The 22,168-nt window shown below is 41.7% G+C and overlaps 2 protein-coding genes and 1 long non-coding RNA gene across 11 annotated transcripts in view; all 3 read left to right on the top strand.

Annotated features, from left to right (window-relative positions):
* The window catches only part of dnajc13 (dnaJ homolog subfamily C member 13), a 32,227-nt gene extending 29,202 nt beyond the window's left edge, over positions 1–3,025 (top strand). For 8 of the 9 annotated variants that reach the window (XM_081601562.1, XM_081601561.1, XM_081601560.1 and 5 more), the window contains 5 exons: positions 56–235; positions 781–921; positions 992–1,135; positions 1,217–1,316; positions 2,022–3,025. In XM_081601562.1, the coding sequence (XP_081457688.1) occupies positions 56–235; positions 781–921; positions 992–1,135; positions 1,217–1,316; positions 2,022–2,119 (663 nt within the window). In that variant the 3' untranslated portion in view covers positions 2,120–3,025. Of the gene's footprint in view, positions 1–55; positions 236–780; positions 922–991; positions 1,136–1,216; positions 1,317–1,554; positions 1,660–2,021 lie in introns of all 9 variants that reach the window. The other variant, XM_081601567.1, reaches the window with a different exon arrangement.
* A 3,997-nt stretch (positions 3,026–7,022) lies between these two features.
* LOC145549303 (uncharacterized) lies at positions 7,023–8,383 on the top strand. The gene is made up of 2 exons (XR_014085201.1): positions 7,023–7,980; positions 8,193–8,383. It is a non-coding gene; the product is annotated as an uncharacterized LOC145549303 (long non-coding RNA).
* A 1,164-nt stretch (positions 8,384–9,547) lies between these two features.
* On the top strand, positions 9,548–21,279 carry topbp1 (DNA topoisomerase II binding protein 1). The gene is made up of 28 exons (XM_008396585.3): positions 9,548–9,893; positions 9,991–10,162; positions 10,265–10,399; positions 10,697–10,840; positions 10,972–11,153; positions 11,630–11,823; positions 11,959–12,135; positions 12,705–12,871; positions 12,956–13,119; positions 13,641–13,885; positions 13,960–14,285; positions 14,364–14,536; positions 14,974–15,185; positions 15,308–15,624; positions 15,714–15,899; positions 16,027–16,142; positions 16,737–16,860; positions 17,666–17,824; positions 17,894–17,990; positions 18,062–18,254; positions 18,768–18,997; positions 19,096–19,238; positions 19,314–19,410; positions 19,591–19,754; positions 19,961–20,089; positions 20,200–20,289; positions 20,765–20,926; positions 21,040–21,279. Exons 2-28 carry the CDS (start codon positions 10,076–10,078, stop codon positions 21,166–21,168), a joined length of 4,542 nt encoding a protein of 1,513 aa, XP_008394807.1. The 5' UTR covers positions 9,548–9,893; positions 9,991–10,075; the 3' UTR covers positions 21,169–21,279.
* The last annotated feature ends 889 nt before the right edge of the window (positions 21,280–22,168 follow it).

Raw genomic sequence — 22,168 nt, 5'->3', positions numbered from 1 at the left:
CATAAGTAAGCCTGGAGTTTCTGATCATCTGCCTGACATAAGCTGCCTCCTGCAGGGCGAGAGCCTGGAGACGGTTACCACGGCGGCCGTTTGCCTTTTCAGCACCCAGAGCCATCTGGCCGACCAGGTTCCCCCTCTGGGTCACCTGCCTCGCATCCTGGCGGCGCTCAACCACAAAAACAACGCTGTGCCCAAGAGCTCCATCCGCCTCATCCACGTCCTGTCAGACAACGAGGTCAGACGCTCACATGCATCGTTCATGTAGCCAGCAGCTGTGCTGCGTCATTTAGCCACAGATGAATCTCAACAGTGATGGGATCGGCAGGAAGTCGAGCATAACTTTGAAAAAATATGTATATTTTCCAGATATTATCCTCTGTCCTCAATGTCTGTTAGAACCATCTGGTGTCCGTTTGTCTGATCCACTGATCAATCCTTCCATTTCTCCATCCATCCATCTATCCATTCATATATCAGTCTGTCCGTCCTTTTACCATCAATCTGTTCGTCCATCCATCGGTCCGTTCATCTGTCCATGCTATTTTCCTCTGAGCTAAATTGTGATTTTTGATTATTCTTCTTTTTTTAGCCTAATTTAAACATGACATACCGGATAAAAGCGTTTTCATTCTCACCTTTTTTGTCTAAAGACCGGATTGTCCAACCTGAAATATCTATCCAGGAACAGATTACTCTGATCATTTGAGTCTGACAAAATATGTAAAATGTCCAGGAACCATGTAATAACCCACTTTCCAACTCTCTGATCACAATGTGCAGCTGTGCGTTCGCTCCATGGCGTCTTTGGAGACGATCGGCCCTCTGATGGCCGGGATGAAATCTCGAGCAGACATGGCCGGGCTGGCGTGTGAAGCTCTCAACCGGATGTTTCAGAAAGAGCAGACGGAACTGGTGGCTCAGGTAAGCTGTGGCTGCTTCTTGAACTTTCCCTGTTACCGTTCAAAATAACATCCTTATTACTGATCCACAGGCCTTAAGGGTGGAGCTGGTTCCATACCTCCTGAAGTTACTGGAAGGCATCGGCCTGGAGACGCTAGAAAACCCTTCAGCTACTAAAGCGCAGATAGTCAAGGCGCTCAAGTCTATGACTCGCAGTTTGCAGTATGGAGAGCAGGTACTACATTTAATAACTAGGGAAATAGCATGACAATAATTGTTTTACAAATAAAAACTCTTTCTAATTGCTGTTTCAAAGGTGAATGAAATCCTTGCGAGGTCTTCAGTGTGGAGTGCCTTCAAAGACCAGAAGCATGATCTTTTCATCTCAGAGTCTCAGACTGCAGGCTACCTGACGGGTAAAGTCTCGTTGTCATTTCAGGCTCTTAACATTAATAACATCAGCAAAACTTTGCCAGTTACTAATAATGTCGGCCCTCCTTGCTTCTCTCTGAGCTGGTGATGAAACTTAATGATTTGCTTAATCCTAAAAATCACTTGGCTGATTCCTCCAAGCAATCCTTTTTCTATCCAGTCCCTGTAACTTCCCGGCTCTCCGCTTCCCTTCCCTCTTTGTGCTCTACGTTTCCTCCTCAGGGGTTTCCACTCCTTCTCTCCTGGCCGCCAGCAGCCCTCTGCGGGGTGGGCTCTAGACTGCAGAGCTGGGCCCCCACAGCCCTCCTCTTTCTTGCTTTGATGCAGGTAGACTCTTGCCTGGCTCCTACTGTCACATAATTATCCTCCCCTTCTTTCCTCCATCCTTGTTCCATCATGACACTTTCCATTTCAACGTCTTCATTTCAGTGGTAAAAAATATATACATTTATTCACTGTGAAGGCGTGTGAATACTTTTGCATGTCAGTGACTCCTAAAAAGTGGAGCATTTGGAGAAAACTACTTTAGTTTCTTAACTTTTACATCTTCTTGGTTCCATCTTAGGGAAAGTACATTGATGAGCTCTGTGGACATTCACTCTTTAACCATTATAGCTCATCCTTGGCGCTTACCCTCTTCTAAGTCCCGTCTTGTCTGCAGCCTAACCCGTTGTCCCTGTGGCCTGCAGGTCCAGGAGTTGCAGGTTACCTCACGGCAGGAACTGGCTCGACAGTATTGTCCAGCGTCCCACCCCCTGTAGACAACGACAGCGGAGACCAAGGCTGAAAGACCGTCATAGTCGCGCTAAGGCTCCCAGACTGCCCTCTGCGGCTCGGAGAGGGGGCCGCTCGGCTCCCCAAACATCAGAAGGGACGGGAGAGAGAAGACCGAGGAAGACGGTCACCAAATTCTCTGCGACTCGTCCTGCAGCATCACTCTCCTTCCCCCGGCTTTCAGATGACACTCAAGTCTTCAAGATTTGCTTTCTTTTAACAAATGACCATATTTGGATTTTCTTTTCCTGTGCTACTTATTCTTCTGACAGAAAAAGGTTTACTTTTTTGTATGAATATATTTTTTACTCTAGTTTTTTTTGTTAGAAAGCTGCAGAAAGACCAAGTCTTATTAGGGGAATTTCTCTCCTCTTCTTTCAGTCTTCTTCTTTATCATATCCCAAAATCTTCTCCTCGTCCCAGAAAATTTGGCCGTGTTTGTGCTCACTTTTTACATAAACGTCACAATATTATGACTTGGAAAAGAAATGACATTGGATATTTAAAAAAGAAAAAAGTGTGTAATCTCCCCAGGAAAAAATGCTCCCAAAACTGAAGTGGACCTTTCTGATTTTTCTTGTCCAGCTCTAATAGCCAGACTTTAATTCCTCTGATCTTCATCCTTCTTCTTCTTCCCTGCTTACCATGTTTTAAGCAAATCTCTCCCAAGAATGCAAAAAGCACTAGACTATTTAAGTAAGGATAGAAACTTAAAGTAACCACAGGAAATGAGCTTCTGCAGACATGACGAATGACTTTGACTCTGATTCTGAATCTTATGTGAAAGACTAGTGCAATTTGTGAGATGTTCAATGTAATATTACGTATATAAACTTTCTATATTGAATGTACATTTAAAAAGGAAATCAGTCACATCTTGTACATAAAATTTTAAGAATAAAAGGGAACCTCAAGTGTTGTTCTTTTGTATTTAGATTTGTGATGAAAAGCCTGAATTATAGTGAGACAAGTTTATTTATCCAGCACATTTCAGCACCAAGACAATTCAAAATGCTTTATATTATGAACACATAAGATAAAAAAGAACTACTTTCTAATCCAGACTTTAAAAAATTATGTTCCAGTTGTTAATCGAAGGCAGCCCTAAACAAACATGTTTTAGCGTTGATTTAAAGGAACTCTGTTTCAGCAGTTTTGTGGAAGTTTGTTTCAGATTAGAGGAACATAGAAACACCGCAGTGAAGTTAGTTTCAAGTTGGATATTCGATATTCGAGCTCCGTGGAGTAACCGGCGTTTAGCCAAAGGTTGAACCGATTTATGAACGCAAATGTCGGCCGGCGGTTCTCCACCGCTCGCGGCCGCAGCGACCGAAGGTTGACTTAGGGACTGTCAACAAATTACCGAACCAAACATTCCTGTCAAAGAAATGTTAAATGCCTTGAATTGTAACCAACCAACTAATTGTAAGTGTAAGAGCCATATGAATAAAATGAATGATTATTGAGGTGACGGGAGCGCATGCCTTTGACACTTGAGTGGTGGGTGTGTCGAGGTGGGCGTGGCTGTCACTGAAGGTATGAATGCGAGCCATACTGGCGTGCTGGCTTATGTTTGAGGAAGTGGGTGCACCGGGTGGTCATAATTTCTGTTGACCGTGTTTAATGCCGTCTATTGTTGGCACTATTGGATGGTTTGGCCTGGTCAGTCAGTGTAAGATCTGAAGTAAGACAATCAAAGTGGAATAAATAGTTGATTGCAACAACAAAGAAGCGGCTTGGACTTATTTGAAGCACGCGTCGGACAGTTTACAATTCCCCGAGTTATCCCAGTGCGGCCCTCAAACATCTTTAGCTTTGCCGCACAATTAGTAAGTGCTATTTCATGCTTTTACATGAGACTCGATATCTATCAAATTTTAAAGTCATACAATATTTTCAATTATTTTAATATTAAATAATGTTCTCTTCAATAGCCTCCAGGTCATGTGACCTATTGATTCAAAATCACTTTCAAATAATTATACTAGTCTCTATAGATGAGGCACAAACTTGTTTTGCATTTTTAGCCATTTTCCATTTTTAGAAATTTTTTGGTCAAAATTGAGGGTTTTTCTTCAATAGCTTCCAGGTTATGTGACCTGTTGATTCAAAATCACTTTCAAATAATTATACTAGTCTCTATAGATGAGGCACAAACTTTTGTTTTCCATTTTTAGCCATTTTTAATTTTTTAGGAATTTCTTTTACTCAAAATTGAGGGTTTTTCTTCAATAGCTTCCAGGTCATGTGACCTGTTGACTTAACCCTTAATTTTGACAGAAAAAATCCTAAAAAATGGAAAATGGCTGAAAATGGAAAACAAAAGTTTGTGCCTCATCTATAGAGACTGGTATAATTATTTGAAAGTGATTTTTAGTCAACAGGTCACATAACCTGGAAGCTATTGAAGAAAAACCCTCAATTTTGACTGAAAAAATCCTAAAAAATGGAAAATGGCTAAAAATGGAAAACAAAAGTTTGTGCCTCATCTTTACAGACTAGAAGAATAATTTCTGAGTTATTTTGAGTCAATAGGTCACATGACCTGGAAGCTATTGAAGAAAAACCCTCAATTTTGACCAAAAAAATTCCTAAAAATGGAAAATGGCTAAAAATGCAAAACAAGTTTGTGCCTCATCTATAGAGACTAGTATAATTATTTGAAAGTGATTTTTAGTCAACAGGTCACATGACCTGGAAGCTATTGAAAAACCCTCAATTTTGACCAAAAGAATCCTAAAAAATTAAAAATGGAAGTCTTAAAAGTCTTTAAGTGTGCAATGTTAGAATTCCCAAGATGAATAAATGTTTATAATCATAAGAAGGCCAAGTGTCTTTATGGGTCCAGGATGGAGGAACGGTCCTCCGGGTTCCATTCATTGGATCCTGGAGGACGACATGTCAACTAATCTACTCAACTTTGACCCTTGACCTTTGAAACTGTAGTATGTAGCTTTTATAATTTTTTTACATATTTGTTAAAACTGTCACTATGTTGTGACAACATGAGACTGATAGTCTGTGTAAAGATCTCCTCTGCCTTCTCCCAGTTCCATCTAGAAACACCCAATCAGAGGCAGGTCTTAGAGCTGTCAGTCATCATTCATGTGGCGCTGCTCATCCCCTTCTTCCACTCCTTTACTTATCCTCTGCTATGCCGCAGATTCCTGATAGTAGAATGCTAATGCTAGTTAGCATGGCCAATGATGCAGGCAGATCAATGGTTGTCTTTACATGAGGGCGATTGACAGCGCTGAGTCTTATTCCCAAAACCATAAATACTGATCATATCTCCAATTATTGCGATTTTACTGATTGTGTTGGACCTTTATGAACATCTTCATCATTTCACTCGTATTTAGTGAACAGTTTTATTGATGAAGAAATGTCTTCACAGAGGGAGGAAGAGGAGCAGCCGTCCTGCTGTGCTTTGTGTCAGAAGGTTCTGATGGATCCAGTCTCTACCAGCTGTGGACACTGGTTCTGTAGACAGTGCATCAGGTCCTACTGGGACCAGTCTGCTCCATCTGGACCCTCCTCCTGCGCCCAGTGTGGAAAACAACCCAAAAGAGGAGCTGGACTGCTGACAGTAAATCATAGCAGCTGTGCTCCAGGTGAGACTGAACACCTCCAATCAGAGCTTCCTCCTGTTGTCTGTTGAACCAATTCAACGTCTTTAGATGGGATTTGTAAATTCAAGGTGTTCAATCTCTTTCTGTGATCAATTATTTCAGCTAAATCTGTTTCCAGCTGTAAATGGATCGAATGTGTTCAACCAAACAACCTGCTGGGTTTGATTTAAAATGGATCTGTTTCAGTTGTTTGTGCTAAATTCTTTAAAACTGAACAACACTTTTAGACTAGAGCAGTGTTTTTCAACCACTGTGCCACAGCACACTAGTGTATCGTGAGTGATCGTCAAGTGTGCCGTGGAAATCATCCAATTTCACCTACCGTATTTTCCAGACTATAAGCTGCTACTTTTTTCCTACACTTTAAACATGCGGCTTTTCTGTGGATTTTTCTTCAACCACCAGGGGGCTCTTTAGCAGGAAGGGAATCATTGGAAATGAAAGAAGAACGTGCCAATTTTCATTTAGAATAAGCACATGCTAGCAGCAGGCAGAACGGAGAAATGTTTTCAAACTCGGATGATGCAGCTTCTAAGTTGAGGAGTATCGATCTGGCAGTACAGGAGGGAAATAAAGCCACTGCACGTAAACTCGGCGTGAACGAAACCGAATTTGGAGACGGAGAACTGCGTCCTTAATAAATCCAGCAGTTGTTAGGACACAGCCCTCTGCTGGGTCCTTATGGGAAACCGAGAGCGCAGATATATATTAGCCGCACCGGACTACATGCCAGTGCGGCTAATATGTTGTACGTTTCTGGAGGGAGGGGGATGAGGTGAGGGGGGAGGGGGAAGTTCAAAATATTTGAAGGTACGGTTTATAGTATGGTGCGCTCATAGTCTGAAAAATACAGTAATTGGTCTTAATCTGCAGAAAGAACAGGAAGTAACTAGCAGCAATAGCTCATCTGATGGCCTCAACCAGGAAGGAGCTACAGCTCAACACCTGGTCAGGTGAACCTCCGATGAAGACAGGAAAGGAGAGAACAGGAAGTTAATTTCAACAATAAATTAGTCGACGATGTGAGTCAGTTAACGAGAGCTGGTGCTGCTTCAGTCCTGATGGTTTCTGTCCAGACACACTTGCACAAAAAAGCAAAACGGTATTAATTTAAACTGACTATTTCATTAAAATGGCCTGTGTACCACACAGCCAGAAGAGGTCAGAGGTCGTAGCTCTCTCCACTGTCTGCATCCTTTAAGCTGTGAACAGAGGTCCAGGCTGTTTCTGTCTCTGCTTGTTTGGATATGTGCAGCTCATTAGAGCTTGGTGCTGTTAAAATCAGCCAGAACCACCAGGAGAGTCTGGGAGGGTTTCCTGTTATCAGCTCTGTGATCTCACTTCCTGCCTCAGAGGTCAGAGGTGAGGATGGAGAGATGGAAACAGCCACCAGAGTGAAGGAGGAGAAACTCTGCCATCCGCTCCAAGCAGCTGGAGCAGCAGTGGAAGCTCTCTGTCCAGGATGTTTCAGTGAAGCAGAGCGAGGCGGATCGCTGAAGGTCTGACTGTTGGACCAGAGAAGGAGCCGTTCATCAGTTTGGTTCCCCAGAGAGCTGATGGTCACCAGGTGGATGGATGGAGCCACAGAGTGCTGCTGAGGTTCTGACCAGGACCAGAGAAACTGACCAGAGATCAGTCCTGATGGTTAAGAGCTGCTGTCATGGAGAAGAGGCTGCAGGGAGGAAACAGGAAAACACAAAATAAGAGTCAAGGTTGCATCTGCAGCACCATCTAGAAATTCACTGATTGTTTTTGATTTTAGAAAAAAGACAAATTCTTGTCTGGAATGTTTTTAATTTCAGCTCCTGGAATCTGACAGTATAATCAATAATCACTGATTGATACTTCATATTTCCTGCTGATTGTTAGTTTGTGTGAAACTTGACTGATTTGCTGCAGAAGCTGAGTTTGTAGTGATGGAGCTGCTGGTGGAGCTGACAGAGTTTAAGAGCTGAAGTCAGCAGGTCTTTATTGAAGCAGCAGCATGTTGGCATTAATAGTCATGAGACTCTTTAACTGGTCCTGTTGGACTGGTTAACCTGCATCCTGTTGGCTTCAGCTCACATCTTTTATTTTTTATTCAGGTTGAAGGGCTGCAGTTTGTCAGAGATCAGCTGTTCTTCTCTGTCCTCAGCTCTGAACTTTTCAACCCTTCATATCTGACTGAACTGGACCTGAGCCACAACGACGGCCTGAAGGATTCAGATGTACAGCAGCTGAAGTTTTTGGTAAAGTATGTAAAGTAAGTAAATGTTTGCTGTAAGTCCAGCTGCTGGCAGCTTATTGAACTGAACCAGTTAGCATCAAAGCAAAGATCCAGTGTTCCCAGTAATGCTCTCTGAACAGACCTGAAGGCCCTGCTGCTCTTTCTGCTGGATGTGCTGCGTCACTGACTGCTGCTGGAGAGAAGCTGGAAACACTGATCTGATCTCTGCATCTTTCTTTTCTCTGCAGGTTGACGCCATGATCTCTGTAAAGTAAAGAATCGTTTGTTTCCTGCTGATCCTTAGAAGCTGCAGCAGTTAATCTAATGACACTCTGACTGGATCATGATGGTGACCTTTGACCTGAAAGATTTTCATCCCGTTTATTTGTAGTTTTTTATATTCTTTGTTTGTATCAATAAAGATCAAATGCAAACTCGAGTCCATTTTGTGTCTTCATGGAGTTTTTGTAAAATTCAACATTGATATTTTTTCTGATTTATTTTCATCCAGAAATATTAAAAACATCTCAGTTCAACAGTTTTTAAAATCCTCAGCCGTCCAGTGACATCACTTCCTCTGAGAAGCAAACAGGGAGTAGATTATGGTTGTGCTGCTCATTCATCCAATCAGACGCCGTCTTTTCTCTGCTCTCAGTTCCTAATTGGTGCAGCAGATTTCTGTGATCTGGCAGGTGAAATGTTAGTGCTCCAGAACCAGGTATCAGCTGGTTCTGGAGTATGCTGCTAAGCTCCACCCCCAACAGGAAGCTGGATGATGTCACAGACTGTGCTAACAGTTCAGCAGTGAGGTTTCAGTTCTGGTTCTGGTTCCTCCAAACATGTGAACTGAAGCGGCCATCTTGTTTCCAGAAACTGACAGTATTTTTAAAACGAGATTTAAAAAAAAAACTTGGGTAATATTCTGATAATGTTGAAGAAACAATTTTATTGCAGTGTTTCCATTAAATAAGAAATACTGAAATCACATGTGAATTTTAATAAATATTTAAAAACATGCAGTTCCATCATCCAACTACTTCCTCTCGTCTTGACAACAGATCTTCAAAGTATTTTGATGGTATGCAGTTTAATGATTTGTAAACTAACAACCGTATTTTAAAGTTTTAGAACTTTAGAACTTTTCATTTTAGAACTCTGTGTGATGTGACACAAGCAGCACATTTCTGGATCAACTACAGCTACAACAGAAGCTGATGCTTACTATAGAATTGTTCCTCTTTAGGTCCGAAGTTAACTTCAAGTAAATTTATATTCAGCTGAAGAATCGAAAGCTGACCCAAAGCAATTTCTCTCAATTTTAAAACTTAAAAGATAAATTTGAATACTTAATTTCTGAATATTCATAAGCACAAATGTTCTTATGATGGTTGCAATAAAGAAATAAGCATTATCTTAATGCTTAAAGAAAACCATTAAGATAATCAATTAAGCAAATGTGAGGAAGACAGCGGGTTAAAATATGAGACATATTTACTTTTTGTTAACCAGAGCCCAAAACTAAGGCAAGAGGCAAAATGCTGCGTATCTGTAATATGTCCAGTCTGAAAGACTGTGGATCTGCCATTGCAGCTGCTCGATTCCACTCGGATGGATTAGCTTGTTACACCGGAAGTTGCGCCAACGGCGCGAAGAGTGTCAACAATAACTCCAGTTTGAGTTAGCCGAATTAATATAACATGAATAAGACAACATTTAATTTATGTCTGTTTATGCATTTTGTGGATAGTATTAGTTACGTTGTATGGATGCTTAAAATGTTAAATAAGCTTGACGCATTCAAAGTTGTAAAAATAACCGTTTAAAGTTTTAAAGGTTAGCGGTAGATGTTGAGAGCGAATGTTTAGCACGTTCGTAATGAAAAGCTACATTTGTCATGAGTATATAATCTATCTTTAAATTTTCTGCCAGTCAGAGTCTTTTTCCAAGAAGTAAGTACTTCAAGTCTTATGTTTACTAATTTGAATATATGTAGGTTGTACTTTATGGTAAGTCTAAAAGGTCTCTGCTGTTTTCCGTTTTAATAAGGATAAAGGCTCACTTGAAGTTCCAATAATAACACACATTCGTAATTCATGTCAAGTCTTCTCACTCCTCATACGTCGAGTTCAACATGACTAAAGCAGGGAAGGAAGACTTTATTGTGAAGTTTGTGGAGGGTGAAGGATCCAAACCAGATTATGCAGTCAAAGCATATGAGGTAAATATCACTGCTGGCTTAACATTGTTTCTGTTTGTAGTTCAAGAGATTTTTGAGCCCTGCTTCTGTTTGCAGTTTTAACTCTAAGTCCTATTTATATAGGCCATTCTGGAACTGCAGTCTGAAAAGTATTTAAAAACCATCCAGGAGGAAGATGTTTTACAGATGGACCAGAAGGACAAGTCTCTGTTTGTTTTCATCAACTTCACCACTCCAGCTTTCCTGCACTGCAAGAAGGTCTGAACCCGTTGTGTATGCATTTTGCAAACCTGTTATGCAGTCTAATTGAGTTTTACAACAGTAAGGAAATTGAGATTATGACAATTATGATCTTGTATGTAACATGCCTTTATTCTTATTTACATTTGATCCATAGAATTAAATTCAATTATAGACAAAACACCTGATAATTTTAATTGTTGGGCTGTAACAATCAGATCTCGGGGTTTCTTTTGGGCCTATGTTTTTATTTTAAATGTTATAACTGATCCGTGTCTCAGCTTTTTCCAATTGATGCCACTTTTGCTTCCACAGCTTGGGTGCAGAATAGTGAGTCCACTGGTGGTGCTGCACTGCCTGCAGCAGCAGCGCTGTGTCCCTAAAGCAGAAAAACCCGTGTATAACATGGCGATGGCTGACGTCACCATTTCCTGCACCAGCCTGGATAAAGCAACCCGAGTTGGTTCTGATGATTTTGTTTGTTTGGTTTTTTTAAATACTCCTTTAAAAAAACACAGAATTTTGGAATAAAGTTTAGAAAAGTTTGACATATAAATGTGCTTATGTGTGTATTCTGTCTCCCTCTGCAGGGAGAGGTGATGGATCTGGTGCAGCTCATGGGCGGACGGGTCTATCTTGATCTTAACGTGTCCGTCTCACACCTGATCGCTGGGGAGGTAGGAAGCAAAAAATACCTGGTGGCTGCCAACTTGGGAAAACCCATACTGCTGCCCACATGGGTCAAGGCATGCTGGGAAAAATCACAAGACAGGTAAACACCTTAGAGAGCCTGGTTGATTCATTAAGGGATAGCTTCTGTTAATTAGCATGGAAATATTAGATTTAATTACTGAACAATGCACACAGTTTTACTCATCCTTAAATTTTAAGCACTTTTTTTCTAACTGAAATCTTTTGCAGCAAATTATTCTAGTTAATTCAACACAGTCTGTTAAAGAAAAGTTGACAGGAAAAGACTTGATTTTGTGTTTGGTGAACAATTCTTGTTTTAATTTGACTAAATGTGGCTCTTTTTGAAAGACTCACTAATAATGGTAATTTCACTGTGAACTAGATTTTCTTTTTAATTTAAGATATCTTGGTAAATCAACGTATTGGTGATGCCATGGCCTCTAATGAGGGCATTAGACCCCAGAGAAACCTGAAGTCATTACTTGATGCTCAGCATCAATGCACTTAAATTACAAGGTGGAGTTTTTTTAATTTCTTTTGCACTTTCCTCTCCAGTCTCTTCAGGTACACAGACCTGCCAGTTGAGGACTTTCTGTGCCCCATCCTGCTTGGCTGTACCGTTTGTGTGACTGGTCTCTCCAGCACAGAGCGCAAAGAGGTGCAGCGGCTCTGCGAGCAGCACGGGGCCAAATACACCGGCCAGCTCAAAATGAACGAGTGCACACATCTCATTGTTAGTGAACCGACAGGTAAAGTCCCCACGATTTTAATTTGTCCAAGAAAAAAAATCTCTTAGATCTTTTATTGCAGTTCTATTCTTAAATATGATATTCTTTTCCCATTCTTTGTTACTGTTGTGCTGAGAGTTTATTTTTCGTTTGCAGGTCAGAAGTACGAATGCGCCAGGAAGTGGAACGTGTATTGTGTGTCTTTGCACTGGCTGTTCGACAGCATAGATAAAGGTTTCTGTCAGGATGAGAGCCGGTACACGGTGCAGCGCAACTCTTCAACAGCCACACGACCCAACACCTCAACTCCTACAGGCACCAGCAAGAGAGAAGGTACCCTGCCAATTTCTTCTGTTTTTGTTGATGCATTCATAAATAAATACAAATCCACGGTGGCGTATTAGAGCTGTTGTTGATAAAATGAGAAAAAAAGGCCACTGTGGTGTAAATTTCCACCAAAACTCAAATTTTTTTAGATTAATTTTCTATATTTACAAGGGGGGAAAAAAACATTACAATGTCAAAGTTTTAAATTTGCAATTAAAAAAGAATTTTCCACAATTAAAGGGAAAAAAATCACAGTTTTTAAGATATTCTCTGACATTGTAAAGTCAGAAATTTGTAAGAAAAGGAAAAAAAAAGCAGATTTTTGTTTACTGCGATTATTATGGCAGATGTTTGCAACAGAAACTGACAGAAGTTCTCTAAGAATAAGGTGGAAAATGTATGAATTTATCCTCATCTGGATGCTTTCCAAAACATAGATCTGGGCTAATTTTCTACTGACAGATTAGTGTATCTTTATTCGATGCTTTAGCCATCAATGTGCTTCACTGAGCTATAAATCATGACTTCCCCCTGCTGAGGTTTGTTCTTAAGGTTGTTGTGCATTTTTTCTGTAGATGGTCCATCTTTGTTGGGCCTGAGCAGCATTTCTGTCAACACCAGTGCGGCGATAAACGACACCGCCCTCACTAACGTCACCATGAGCCGCGTGGAGACGCCAGACCCCATCGACCGGTTAGACCTCACTGTGTGCCCAGCAGATGACGTGTTGGACGGTTGTAAGGTAGAACTTGGTCCACATCCTCACACAGCAAAGTCATTCCTTTCATTTTTAGACGATTTTTAAAATGTGATTATTGTTGCGCAGTTATATTTAAGCGGTTTCCCGGAGAAGAAGCTGGAGAAGCTGCGGCGGCTCGTCAGCGCTGCTGGAGGCCTGCGCTTCAACCAGCCCAGAGAGGATCTCACTCATGTGGTTGTGAGGGAAGTGGACCAGGACCTCCAGAAATTTCTGTCCACAGCAACTCACAGGTTTGAAATCCCGTTTTCTGATAATACTTCTGTATTTTGGTTGTAAATGTGGTTAATTTTACTCTTTTAAATGATCAAATTATTCAAATTAGAGGAAAAGAAGTGTTTATATCGCCCAATAAATATTAAGCTACTTTCTAAAGAAAGGAAAACAATGTCTGAGTCCAGAAAGAAATGGCCAGCTAATCACCAAAGCATTGTGGGAAAAAAAAGCTTAACACCTAGAGTGAATATTAATGGCACCAATAGCTCAGACTTTCTATGGCAACAAAACCCAAGCCAAACAGAAAGAGTGGAGTAGGCTGCAGAAAACAATAGAAATAGATTCTTCAACTTGGATCGACTGAGCCTGCAGGACTTTCAAAGAGAGTAGAGGACAACTAAGCTCAGAAGTTCTGGGCCTTCAGCATTTTCTCTGTAGCTTTGTAGAGTTTGTGGATGGATTTTGGTTGAGAAAACTGTTAAAGGACGCTTCACCAACTAAATCAAATTAAATAATCTGTTCCTGTGTTTCTTCTCAGGCCCCATGTGGTAACAGCACAGTGGCTGCTGGATTGTTTCTCCAAAGGCACGTTGGTCCCAGAGGATGGATACCTCCATCCGGACTGTCTCCCTCCAGGTTCAGACGCCGTCTCTGTTTCCGCTCATCCTCCGGCGAGTCGTCGCTCGTCTTCCGGCCCACCTATTGCCAACCCGAACACTCCCAAGGAACCAATAACAGACGAGGATCTTCTCTCACAGTACATGGACGACGACCCCACAGTGGGTAAGAATCTGATTAATTAATTCTCAGATTAAATAATTCAGAGTGAAATAATTTTTTCGTTTCTTATCTGTAAGTTGATCTGGCACCAGCAGCACCAGAGAATACCAGCAGGAAGTCCTTCAACAGAGCTGCAGAGCCTCAGCCGGAGTCCTGGACGCCCCTCCATGCTGGGGGACCAGAGCAAGAGCCACTGCCGCAGGACGGTTTGTTTTCTGGGAAATCCTTCCTGCTCGTGGGTTTCGGTGTGGAGGCTGAGGCTCAGCTCTCGGCGCTGCTGAGAGAGCAAGGAGGCAGGCTGCTGACGGGCCGCAGCCGAGTGGTGGCGGACTTCGCTGTGGTCCCCCAGCTGGGCTGCACAGTGGAGGCCACCGTGGACGAGGTGGTCACTGACACGTGGCTGGTGCGAACTCAGATTATTGCCTTATTTTTCTGATTTGTCTTGCAGAGCTACATTTATGTTCTGATTTGTTTATCACAGGCCATGTGTGTGGAGAACGAGCGCGTTCTGCCGCTGCCCTCTAACCCTCTGTTTACCCCCGTTCCTGTGAGGGAGGGCTACTTTCCTCTCAAAGACTGCGTCCTGTCTGTCAGCCAGTTTACGGGAGCAGAGAGGGAGGCTCTGGTGGAGCTGGCCAAGCATCTCGGAGCCAAGTATGTGGCGCATATTTTCACTTATAGCAAACATTTTCCCCATGTCAGAGGTGAAAGAAATCTGTAAAAAAAAAAGTTATTTGTAAGTTAGTTTTGTCTTATTTTAAGTGAATTAAGGTATTTGCACTAAAAACCTGACAGAAATATTTGGTAAGATTTTGTTTTTGCAGCATACTCTTCTCCTGACTGATACATTCGTCCAGTCAGATGTTCTTGGTGTTTATTACGTCACATTGAATGTAGAGAAAGTTTTAATACAATGTAATATTTTTGTCACAACCCTGGCATTTTAACAGGGGTTGATGTATAAAATACTCGTTTTTCAAGCTGTTTTTGTGTTTTGGTCAGGATCATTTTAACTCTCTGTTACTTGTCTTGTTCCTTTTGCTGTGGGCTTCTTGCTCAAACCTTTTGCTTTTCTCCCTTTGCTCCTCCAGTGTCCAGGATTACTTTGTGCGCCTGGCCAACCAGAAGAAAGGCATGCTGGCCAGCACTCACCTGGTGCTACAGACCCCTGATGGAACAAAGTACCAGGCAGCTAAGAAGTGGGGGCTTCCTGCCGTCACCATGCACTGGATACTTGAGTCAGCGCGGACTGGGAAGAGGGCGGCAGAGGAGAAATATCTGGTGGATCTGCCCTCCTCTCCAGGTGGCATTCATATTACCTGCAGATCTACTTTGTGTCGCTTTAATCCCGTTGAACTTTGAGGTTTCTACTGCCAAAAATTGAATTTTGTGTCAAATTAACTGTCACCATTTGCAATTGCACAGAGAAAGAAGATGAGAGCTTCGTCGGCGGATCCCAGAAAGCAGCTCCGCTCCAACCCGCTCGCTGCTCCCCAGAGATCCCGTTGCTGGGTCCGCAGGGCGGAAAAGCGATCACGCCGCTCGATTGCGGTCGCTTTCAGAGCAAAGTGTTTCGATCTGTGTTGGACGAGATGAAGCCCAGAGAAAACCCGAGCACACCGACACCAAACCAAGATGGCGACAGAGGGAAGTCACTCCAGAAGGAGCCGTCCCTGCAGCTGGACACTCCGTCTCGGTTCCTGGTCAGGGACCAGCTCTTCAGGCCATCCTTTAACTTCAAGGTCAGAACTCTTCCTGCACCAAAAAAACAGACATTTAGTTTTAACCTCTCAGGAGGGAATGTGACAGATTGATCTTTTCACTTTTTAAGGATGCACTCAAAGATTTGGAGACTCCTGGCGGAAGATCTAAACCCAGAGAAAGGGTGGAAACTCCACTTACCAACGTTATCAACAGGAACCTGAAGGTTGCTCTGGCAAACAGCTCAGTGAATAACGCCACAGAAATGCAGGAAGTCTCTGCCAGCCCGCCGCTGGTGAAAACAACCGAGAAGGAGGTCAGATAAATGGCCATTTTTATTTTAAACATTGTTGTGCTGCGCATGACTCTACTGAGCTGACAATGTGACTCTAATAAAGTACTCAGAATATGTATATCGTTTTAAGAGTTTTTGTTTTCTCAAGATCCCTCAGAAAGACTCGGGACCCCTGACTGGTGTTGTGATCTGTGTGGGGAAGAAACTGAGCAAGATGCAAAGTGAACTGAATGCTATTGCTGCTTCGCTTGGAGCTGACTTCAGGTACTCTGCAGTTAATGCTAATTAGCTATAGGGATGTCTTTCTTCATGAAAAAATGTTTTACTTATAATTATGGATTTATGAACCACTTTTACACAGAAATATAACATTTTATGCCGCTAGTTTAGAGTTTTGCAGCTCAAGCCTTTTATTTCAACTAAGAGGTTGATTGAAACCTCAGGTAAAAATGATAATTACGTTACGTTCCATATTTAGAATAAGTATAAAGGCTTATAGTAAATTTCTTTCTTTTTTAGCATAATTGTATTGGAAACTACAAACTTAAATCTCAGCACATTTATTCAGTGGTTCAAAAAAATTTAATAATCTTCACAAAATAAATGTAACTGAAATGTTTGTATTAATATTGCTAATTTACCTTTAAAGGTTAGTCAGTCCATGGACTTCTCATTAACAATCAGTGACTTTCTGTTTGTCTGGGTTATAAATATAATTTCTTCAAGCTTTTCTTCATAGACTAACGACAGGAAGAAAATCAGAGAGCAGTCAAAAGCGTTAACTGGAAACCAGGATCTAAAAAGAAATACATTTTAGAATTTTACCAGATATGCTGATTCTGTCTGTCTTGTTTTTAGGTGGGCCTGTGACAACACAGTGACGCACTACGTCTACCAGGGTCGTGTTGGAGACAACTCCCGTGAATACAAGGCGGTGAAGGAGAAGGGCCTGCATGTGGTGTCCCAGTACTGGCTGCATGCTGTAAGCTCACATTAGGAAAAATACGTTTTTACCTCAAACTGATTATTATTTTTCACCAAATTAAAATGAAAAATTACAGCTCTGTCGTTCTAGAGATGTTTTTATTTAATGCAATATTTAAATTCACAACATGTGGGGATAAAAACAAATGATGAAACATTATTATTTATACAAGTTTATGTTTGAAAAATATATACACCTACAATTAAGATGTATTTATTTAAATAATTTCTGAAATTATAAGTTAATATGAATTAATTATTTAAAAGTGACACTTAAAATTGAAAGTTGTGAGGACTATTTGTGGCCCTTTGAATACATTTTTCTACCCACCTTACCAGAGATTTAATAATGGTACAAATTTCCCCCCTCTAGCAAATATAATAAAATTATTTTTGCTTAAACTGTTGCTTTCGAAATAGATCCTGGCATCTGATTGGTTAAGCTCCAAACCGATTGTAGTTGAATTAGATCATTTAAAATGACCAGAGCATTGTAAATTCATAATGTGCTGAATTGTATGACTATGAAAAAAATACATTCAATGGAAAAATTGAATGTAATAACTAAAATGGGAATTTTATTATTGATTACAGGTTGAATTACTTTTTTATTCCTACTTTTATTTTATTCTTATTTCTAATTGTTATGCTGACACATCCAAGTAATCATTTATTTATTTATAGTTTATTTAATTACACTTTTTTTGCCATGTTATATTTTCTTGTCTTAAATAAAGGAAGTAACCTGTTAGGAAAACAGTTTTGCCTCTTCATGTTTGTTTCATGCGTTTCTTGTTGTGCAGTGTGCTGAGGAGCAGCGACGCGTCTCCGAGTCTCTGTATCCCTTCACCTATAATCCAAAGATGAGTCTGAGCCTCAGCCAGGTTCCCAGCAGCTCCCAGAGATCTCCGCCTTTAACACGGACACAACGCAAAGACGCCACCGAATCAAAACACAACAAGGTTGTCACATCTGAGCAGCCATGTTAGTGTTTTTGTGTCTATTTTGTTAATAATGTGTTTATTTTTCAGTCGGCAGTTGTTGCTGCAGAGAAAAGCGCAGTCGTGCATCCTGTGAGTAACGGATGTGTTGATCAAGACGAGGTGAACGATACCACAGAGAAAAGAGGTGAGGAGTTGTTGAGCTGATTCCACTAACGACTTGAGAACTTGACGACTGAAGTGAGTTCGATATTGTAGATACTCTGGAAATGAGAGAGAATCTGCAAAGACAACTTCAGGAGATCATGTCGGCCACCAAAATGACGACAGGCAGGCGGGCTTCTGTCAGACTGGCCAGGATGGGATCAGGCTGCACCGACTCGGGTCCAAACACGCCTGAAGGCAGCCGGGCTGGACGCAGTGGGAGCAGACGAACCCTGGAAGCTCTGAGGTACAAAAAAACGGTCATGTGACTATGATGGTGATGCAGCACGGGGATTGTTTTGAGTGTTTAACTGAAGCAAAAAAGCAATGTAGCTTTTAGCTAGCTAAGCTAGGCTTGTGGCATCAACTTACTTACTTTGGTTACCTAGCAACTCACTCACGCTTTGGTTACCTAGCAACAACCTTTGAGTAACTTGTGCAACAGCAATTAAAATTTCACCACTGTGCCTCATAACTGCTTAAAAATAAAAAGTGAAAGAAGGAAATGAGAACAAAATGTTTAGAGAAAACTCTGGATAAAACAGGAAAGGTCCCATCAACAGTTTGGCAGTATTTCAGATATTTAAAACAAAAAAAACTAATCGATAATTATCAATATCGACTGATATGAAACCCTTATATTCTTCACTACTAGTCCCAGTAAAGTAGGAATAGAGTAGAGCCTTGAAGAACCCCAAATAGATCCATCAAACATCTATGATGAGAAACCTTTAATTGCTTCTCACTGATGTGTTTCCAGGGTAACCAGAGAAGCGGTGACGGACATAAACACAGAGCCGTCTCAGAGTGAGCAGATAGTTTGGGACGATCCGACAGCCAGGGAGGAGAGAGCGAAGCTGGCTGATAACTTCCAGTGGCCTGGGAGTCCATCCCAACACTCAGAGCCCCTGGCGGCAGCACCGCCTCCCACAGCAGAGCACGGACCGCACCTCAAGGACTCGATGACGGACTCTGAGCTGGTAGAGATGGGTAAGAAGATCCGTGTAATAACGTGGAAGTGTTGAGAATCGAAGGTAAAATTTAAGGCCTACATTTACTTTAAAATGTATCCTTAAATTTCCTCACAGCTGCTTGTGACGTTATAAACCAGCAAATGGGTCAGAAGGTCGTGGCGCCTCCATCAGAGGATCCAGAAGACGACATCCTCACTCCTAAAGCTCCCAGCATCGCCTTCCCTCTCGCCAAACCGCTAGTAGCACCAGAGCCACAGGTAAGTGCTTCTTGGAACCTTCTTGGTTATTTCCAGCACGGCGCTGCAGCTGTGAAGGTGTTTCGTTTCTGTCAGGAAGAGAAAGAGGAAGAAAAGCAGCCGCCCAGATTTCAGCTGTCGTCGCTCAGCCCTCAGGAGCGAATCGATTACAGTCATCTCATAGAGGAACTCGGTGAGTCGCTCAGCTGTTCTGGGGATCAAATGTCAAAATACTTCAGTATTTTTATAAATACAGCATATTAAAAAAAACATCAACGGTCTAAGTATAAGTTATAAGTTGGAGTTCCGTTCTCTTTTTTTAAATATCTGCCAGGTGTAGTTTACTGATGCCATCCATCTCTTTGTCCTGTAGGGGGCGTCGTCCTGGACAAGCAGTCTTTTGACCCCAGCTGCTCCCACATCATCGTAGGGAGTCCACTGCGAAACGAGAAGTATCTGGCCGCCATGGCAGCCGGCAAGTGGATCCTGCATCGCTCTTACCTGGAGGCGTGTCGCTCCGTGGGACACTTCATTCAGGTGGGAGCCTGAAGACAACTCCACTGTGTTTTATCTATCCGGTGTAGCTTCAATCTGAAAATATAGGGTTAACATCTGGATTCAGCTGGATTTGTTGTAACATCAGATGGTTAAGATGTTAGCTTTTCGTCTCTACACTAATTTCTTCATCAGATTCATTGATTATTTGGGATTTTCCTCTCCTTTTGTCTCCTCTTGTGATGCAGGAGGATGATTATGAATGGGGCAGCTGCTCCATCTTGGAGGCTCTTCCCTCCATCACCTCTCAGCAGAAGAGACTGGCCTTGGCTGCAATGCGTTGGAGAAAAGCTTTGCAGGGAAGCTCTGAACACGACGTACGTACCAGATCCATTTCTAGGCGAATTATCACTGTCACTCACAGGTTTTTAAAAGATAAGCGTCTAAAACTGTTTTAACTTGACTAAGGATGTTTCCTATTTTCCAGGGAGCTTTCAGTGGCTGGACTGTGATGCTGAACATCGACCAGAGCAGAGAGTCGGGCTTCAGGCGGTTATTGCAGTCTGGTGGAGCGAAGGTTTCTCCCTGCTTTTATTTTACAAGCCACACGTTACAGGAGCTGTAAAACCAACATTCATGCACCACAATTTGGCACTTCACAAGACAAGCAGATTAAATTTATTATATACTCTAAATTTATTCCAGTCTACAGACGGATTCAAAGTCTACTATGGATTCTAGTTCAATATCAGCTATAAAAACAATGCCGGTTCTCATGCTAATTGGTTTTCAACCGTAAAAAATCCAACTGCTTCTTAGGTTTTCAGTAATCCCTCATACTGAGCAACCTCTGCAGAAATATCTTCCATAAATTTATGGAGAAAATGTTTCATAAAGCTCAGAATGAGTCCAAATAGAAAGTCAAAAAGCGTCAAAAAGAACAAACAGTTTAATTTCTTTCTTCTTTTTTTTAATATATAAATGTAACATTTCTTGAAATGTGTTTGAGTTATCGCCGTCCGGTCATGTTTTCTCATCTGTTTTCCCTTCAGGTGCTGCCCAGCCCCTCCCCGTCTCTCTACAGAGAGGCCACTCATCTGTTTGCAGACTTCAGTCGTCTGAAACCCGGAGACTTCAGGGTGGACGTAGCTGAGGCCACGGCACAGGGAGTGACATGCTTGAAACCGGAGTACATTGCAGATTACCTCATGCAGGTGACTGACTGTAAAAATGCTTTATTTGCTTAGAAAGTAAATGTCTTAAATCTGTTGGATCTCTTGGTGTTTTTGCAGTTTTTGTTGATATTTTGTGTTTTCTGACCTTTCAGGAGCCGACGCCGCCCATCGAGTTGTACTGTCTGACTGCAGCGCCGCCTGAGGAAGATCCGTTCACACCGTCCCGTAAACGTAAAGCAGCAGCCGACCCCACCAAGCTGAAAAAGAGCCGACTGAACTGAAACCTTTGCACAAAAAACATTCCTGCAACATTTTCATTTGAGTGAAAATAACTGTAAATAAGATTTTTTTTAATGATTTATGAAAATGGAATAAAATAAATGTAGCATCTGTTTTGTCATTCCTGCTGCCTCTGTTCCAACCACTGCAGTTGCTGCTGCTCACGCTGAGTCTGGATTGATGGATGACTGAAATATGGTGTGCAGAAAATGTCGAGTCATGGTTTGCAATTGGGTGGAGTAAAACACTGCGGCCAGTAGAGGGCAGTGCAGGCATTGCATTGAATCAGAAAGGCCAGAGTGTAAACTATGAGTTAAATCCTATTTTAAGACTTGTGATTTAATACTTCCACTTTAAAGCTGCAGAGTGGTCAAAAGTAAAAGTTAATTTAATGTTGAACTTCTTTTATTTATATTAAGACATAAATATAAGATGTTTAGTTATTTTTAATATTTGTAACCCTTTTAACAGTCAACTGGTTTCCATTATGAAAGCATTCTTATGTTGTCATGTATTTCCATGCAGTAAACGCAGAGTTTTATTTTTCCTGCTGATGTATATCTATGGTTCAACAATGTGCTGTTTCATGCCAGATTGCCAGCTGAGGCTAGTCGTTCCTGTTCCCTGCCATATGGACAGATAAGTGGTTTAACCTCCTAATGGATGAACCCGCTGCCCTGCAGACGCAGGGTTGATCTGTTAGAGGAGAATGGTGATTACAAGACAAAGAGCTGCCATGACTCAGACGTCAGAGCTCAGTCAGGGCTTTAAATCAGCAGTGGAGTCCCTGAGAGGCATTTACAGATTTCTGCTTCCAGCTCCTGTTCTGCCCAGTCTTTGTATCTGAGATACGGCATCCTATATTTTGTCAAATTGGTTCTTTGAGGTTCTGTTGATCAGATTGTCTTTGTGTCTGACCAGTTGTAGTAAAAAGCCCATAGATCCCACTTGGGATCAGCTGTTTCAAGCCCATATTTACACCTGGACCCCATATGGGTTTTA

The sequence above is a fragment of the Poecilia reticulata genome, chromosome 20, assembly GCF_904066995.2.
Source record: "Poecilia reticulata chromosome 20, P_reticulata-male-v2, whole genome shotgun sequence".
NCBI lineage: Eukaryota > Metazoa > Chordata > Actinopteri > Cyprinodontiformes > Poeciliidae > Poecilia > Poecilia reticulata.
The sequence above is the reverse complement of the archived record's forward strand: the minus strand, read 5'-3'. Positions and strand labels throughout refer to the sequence as shown.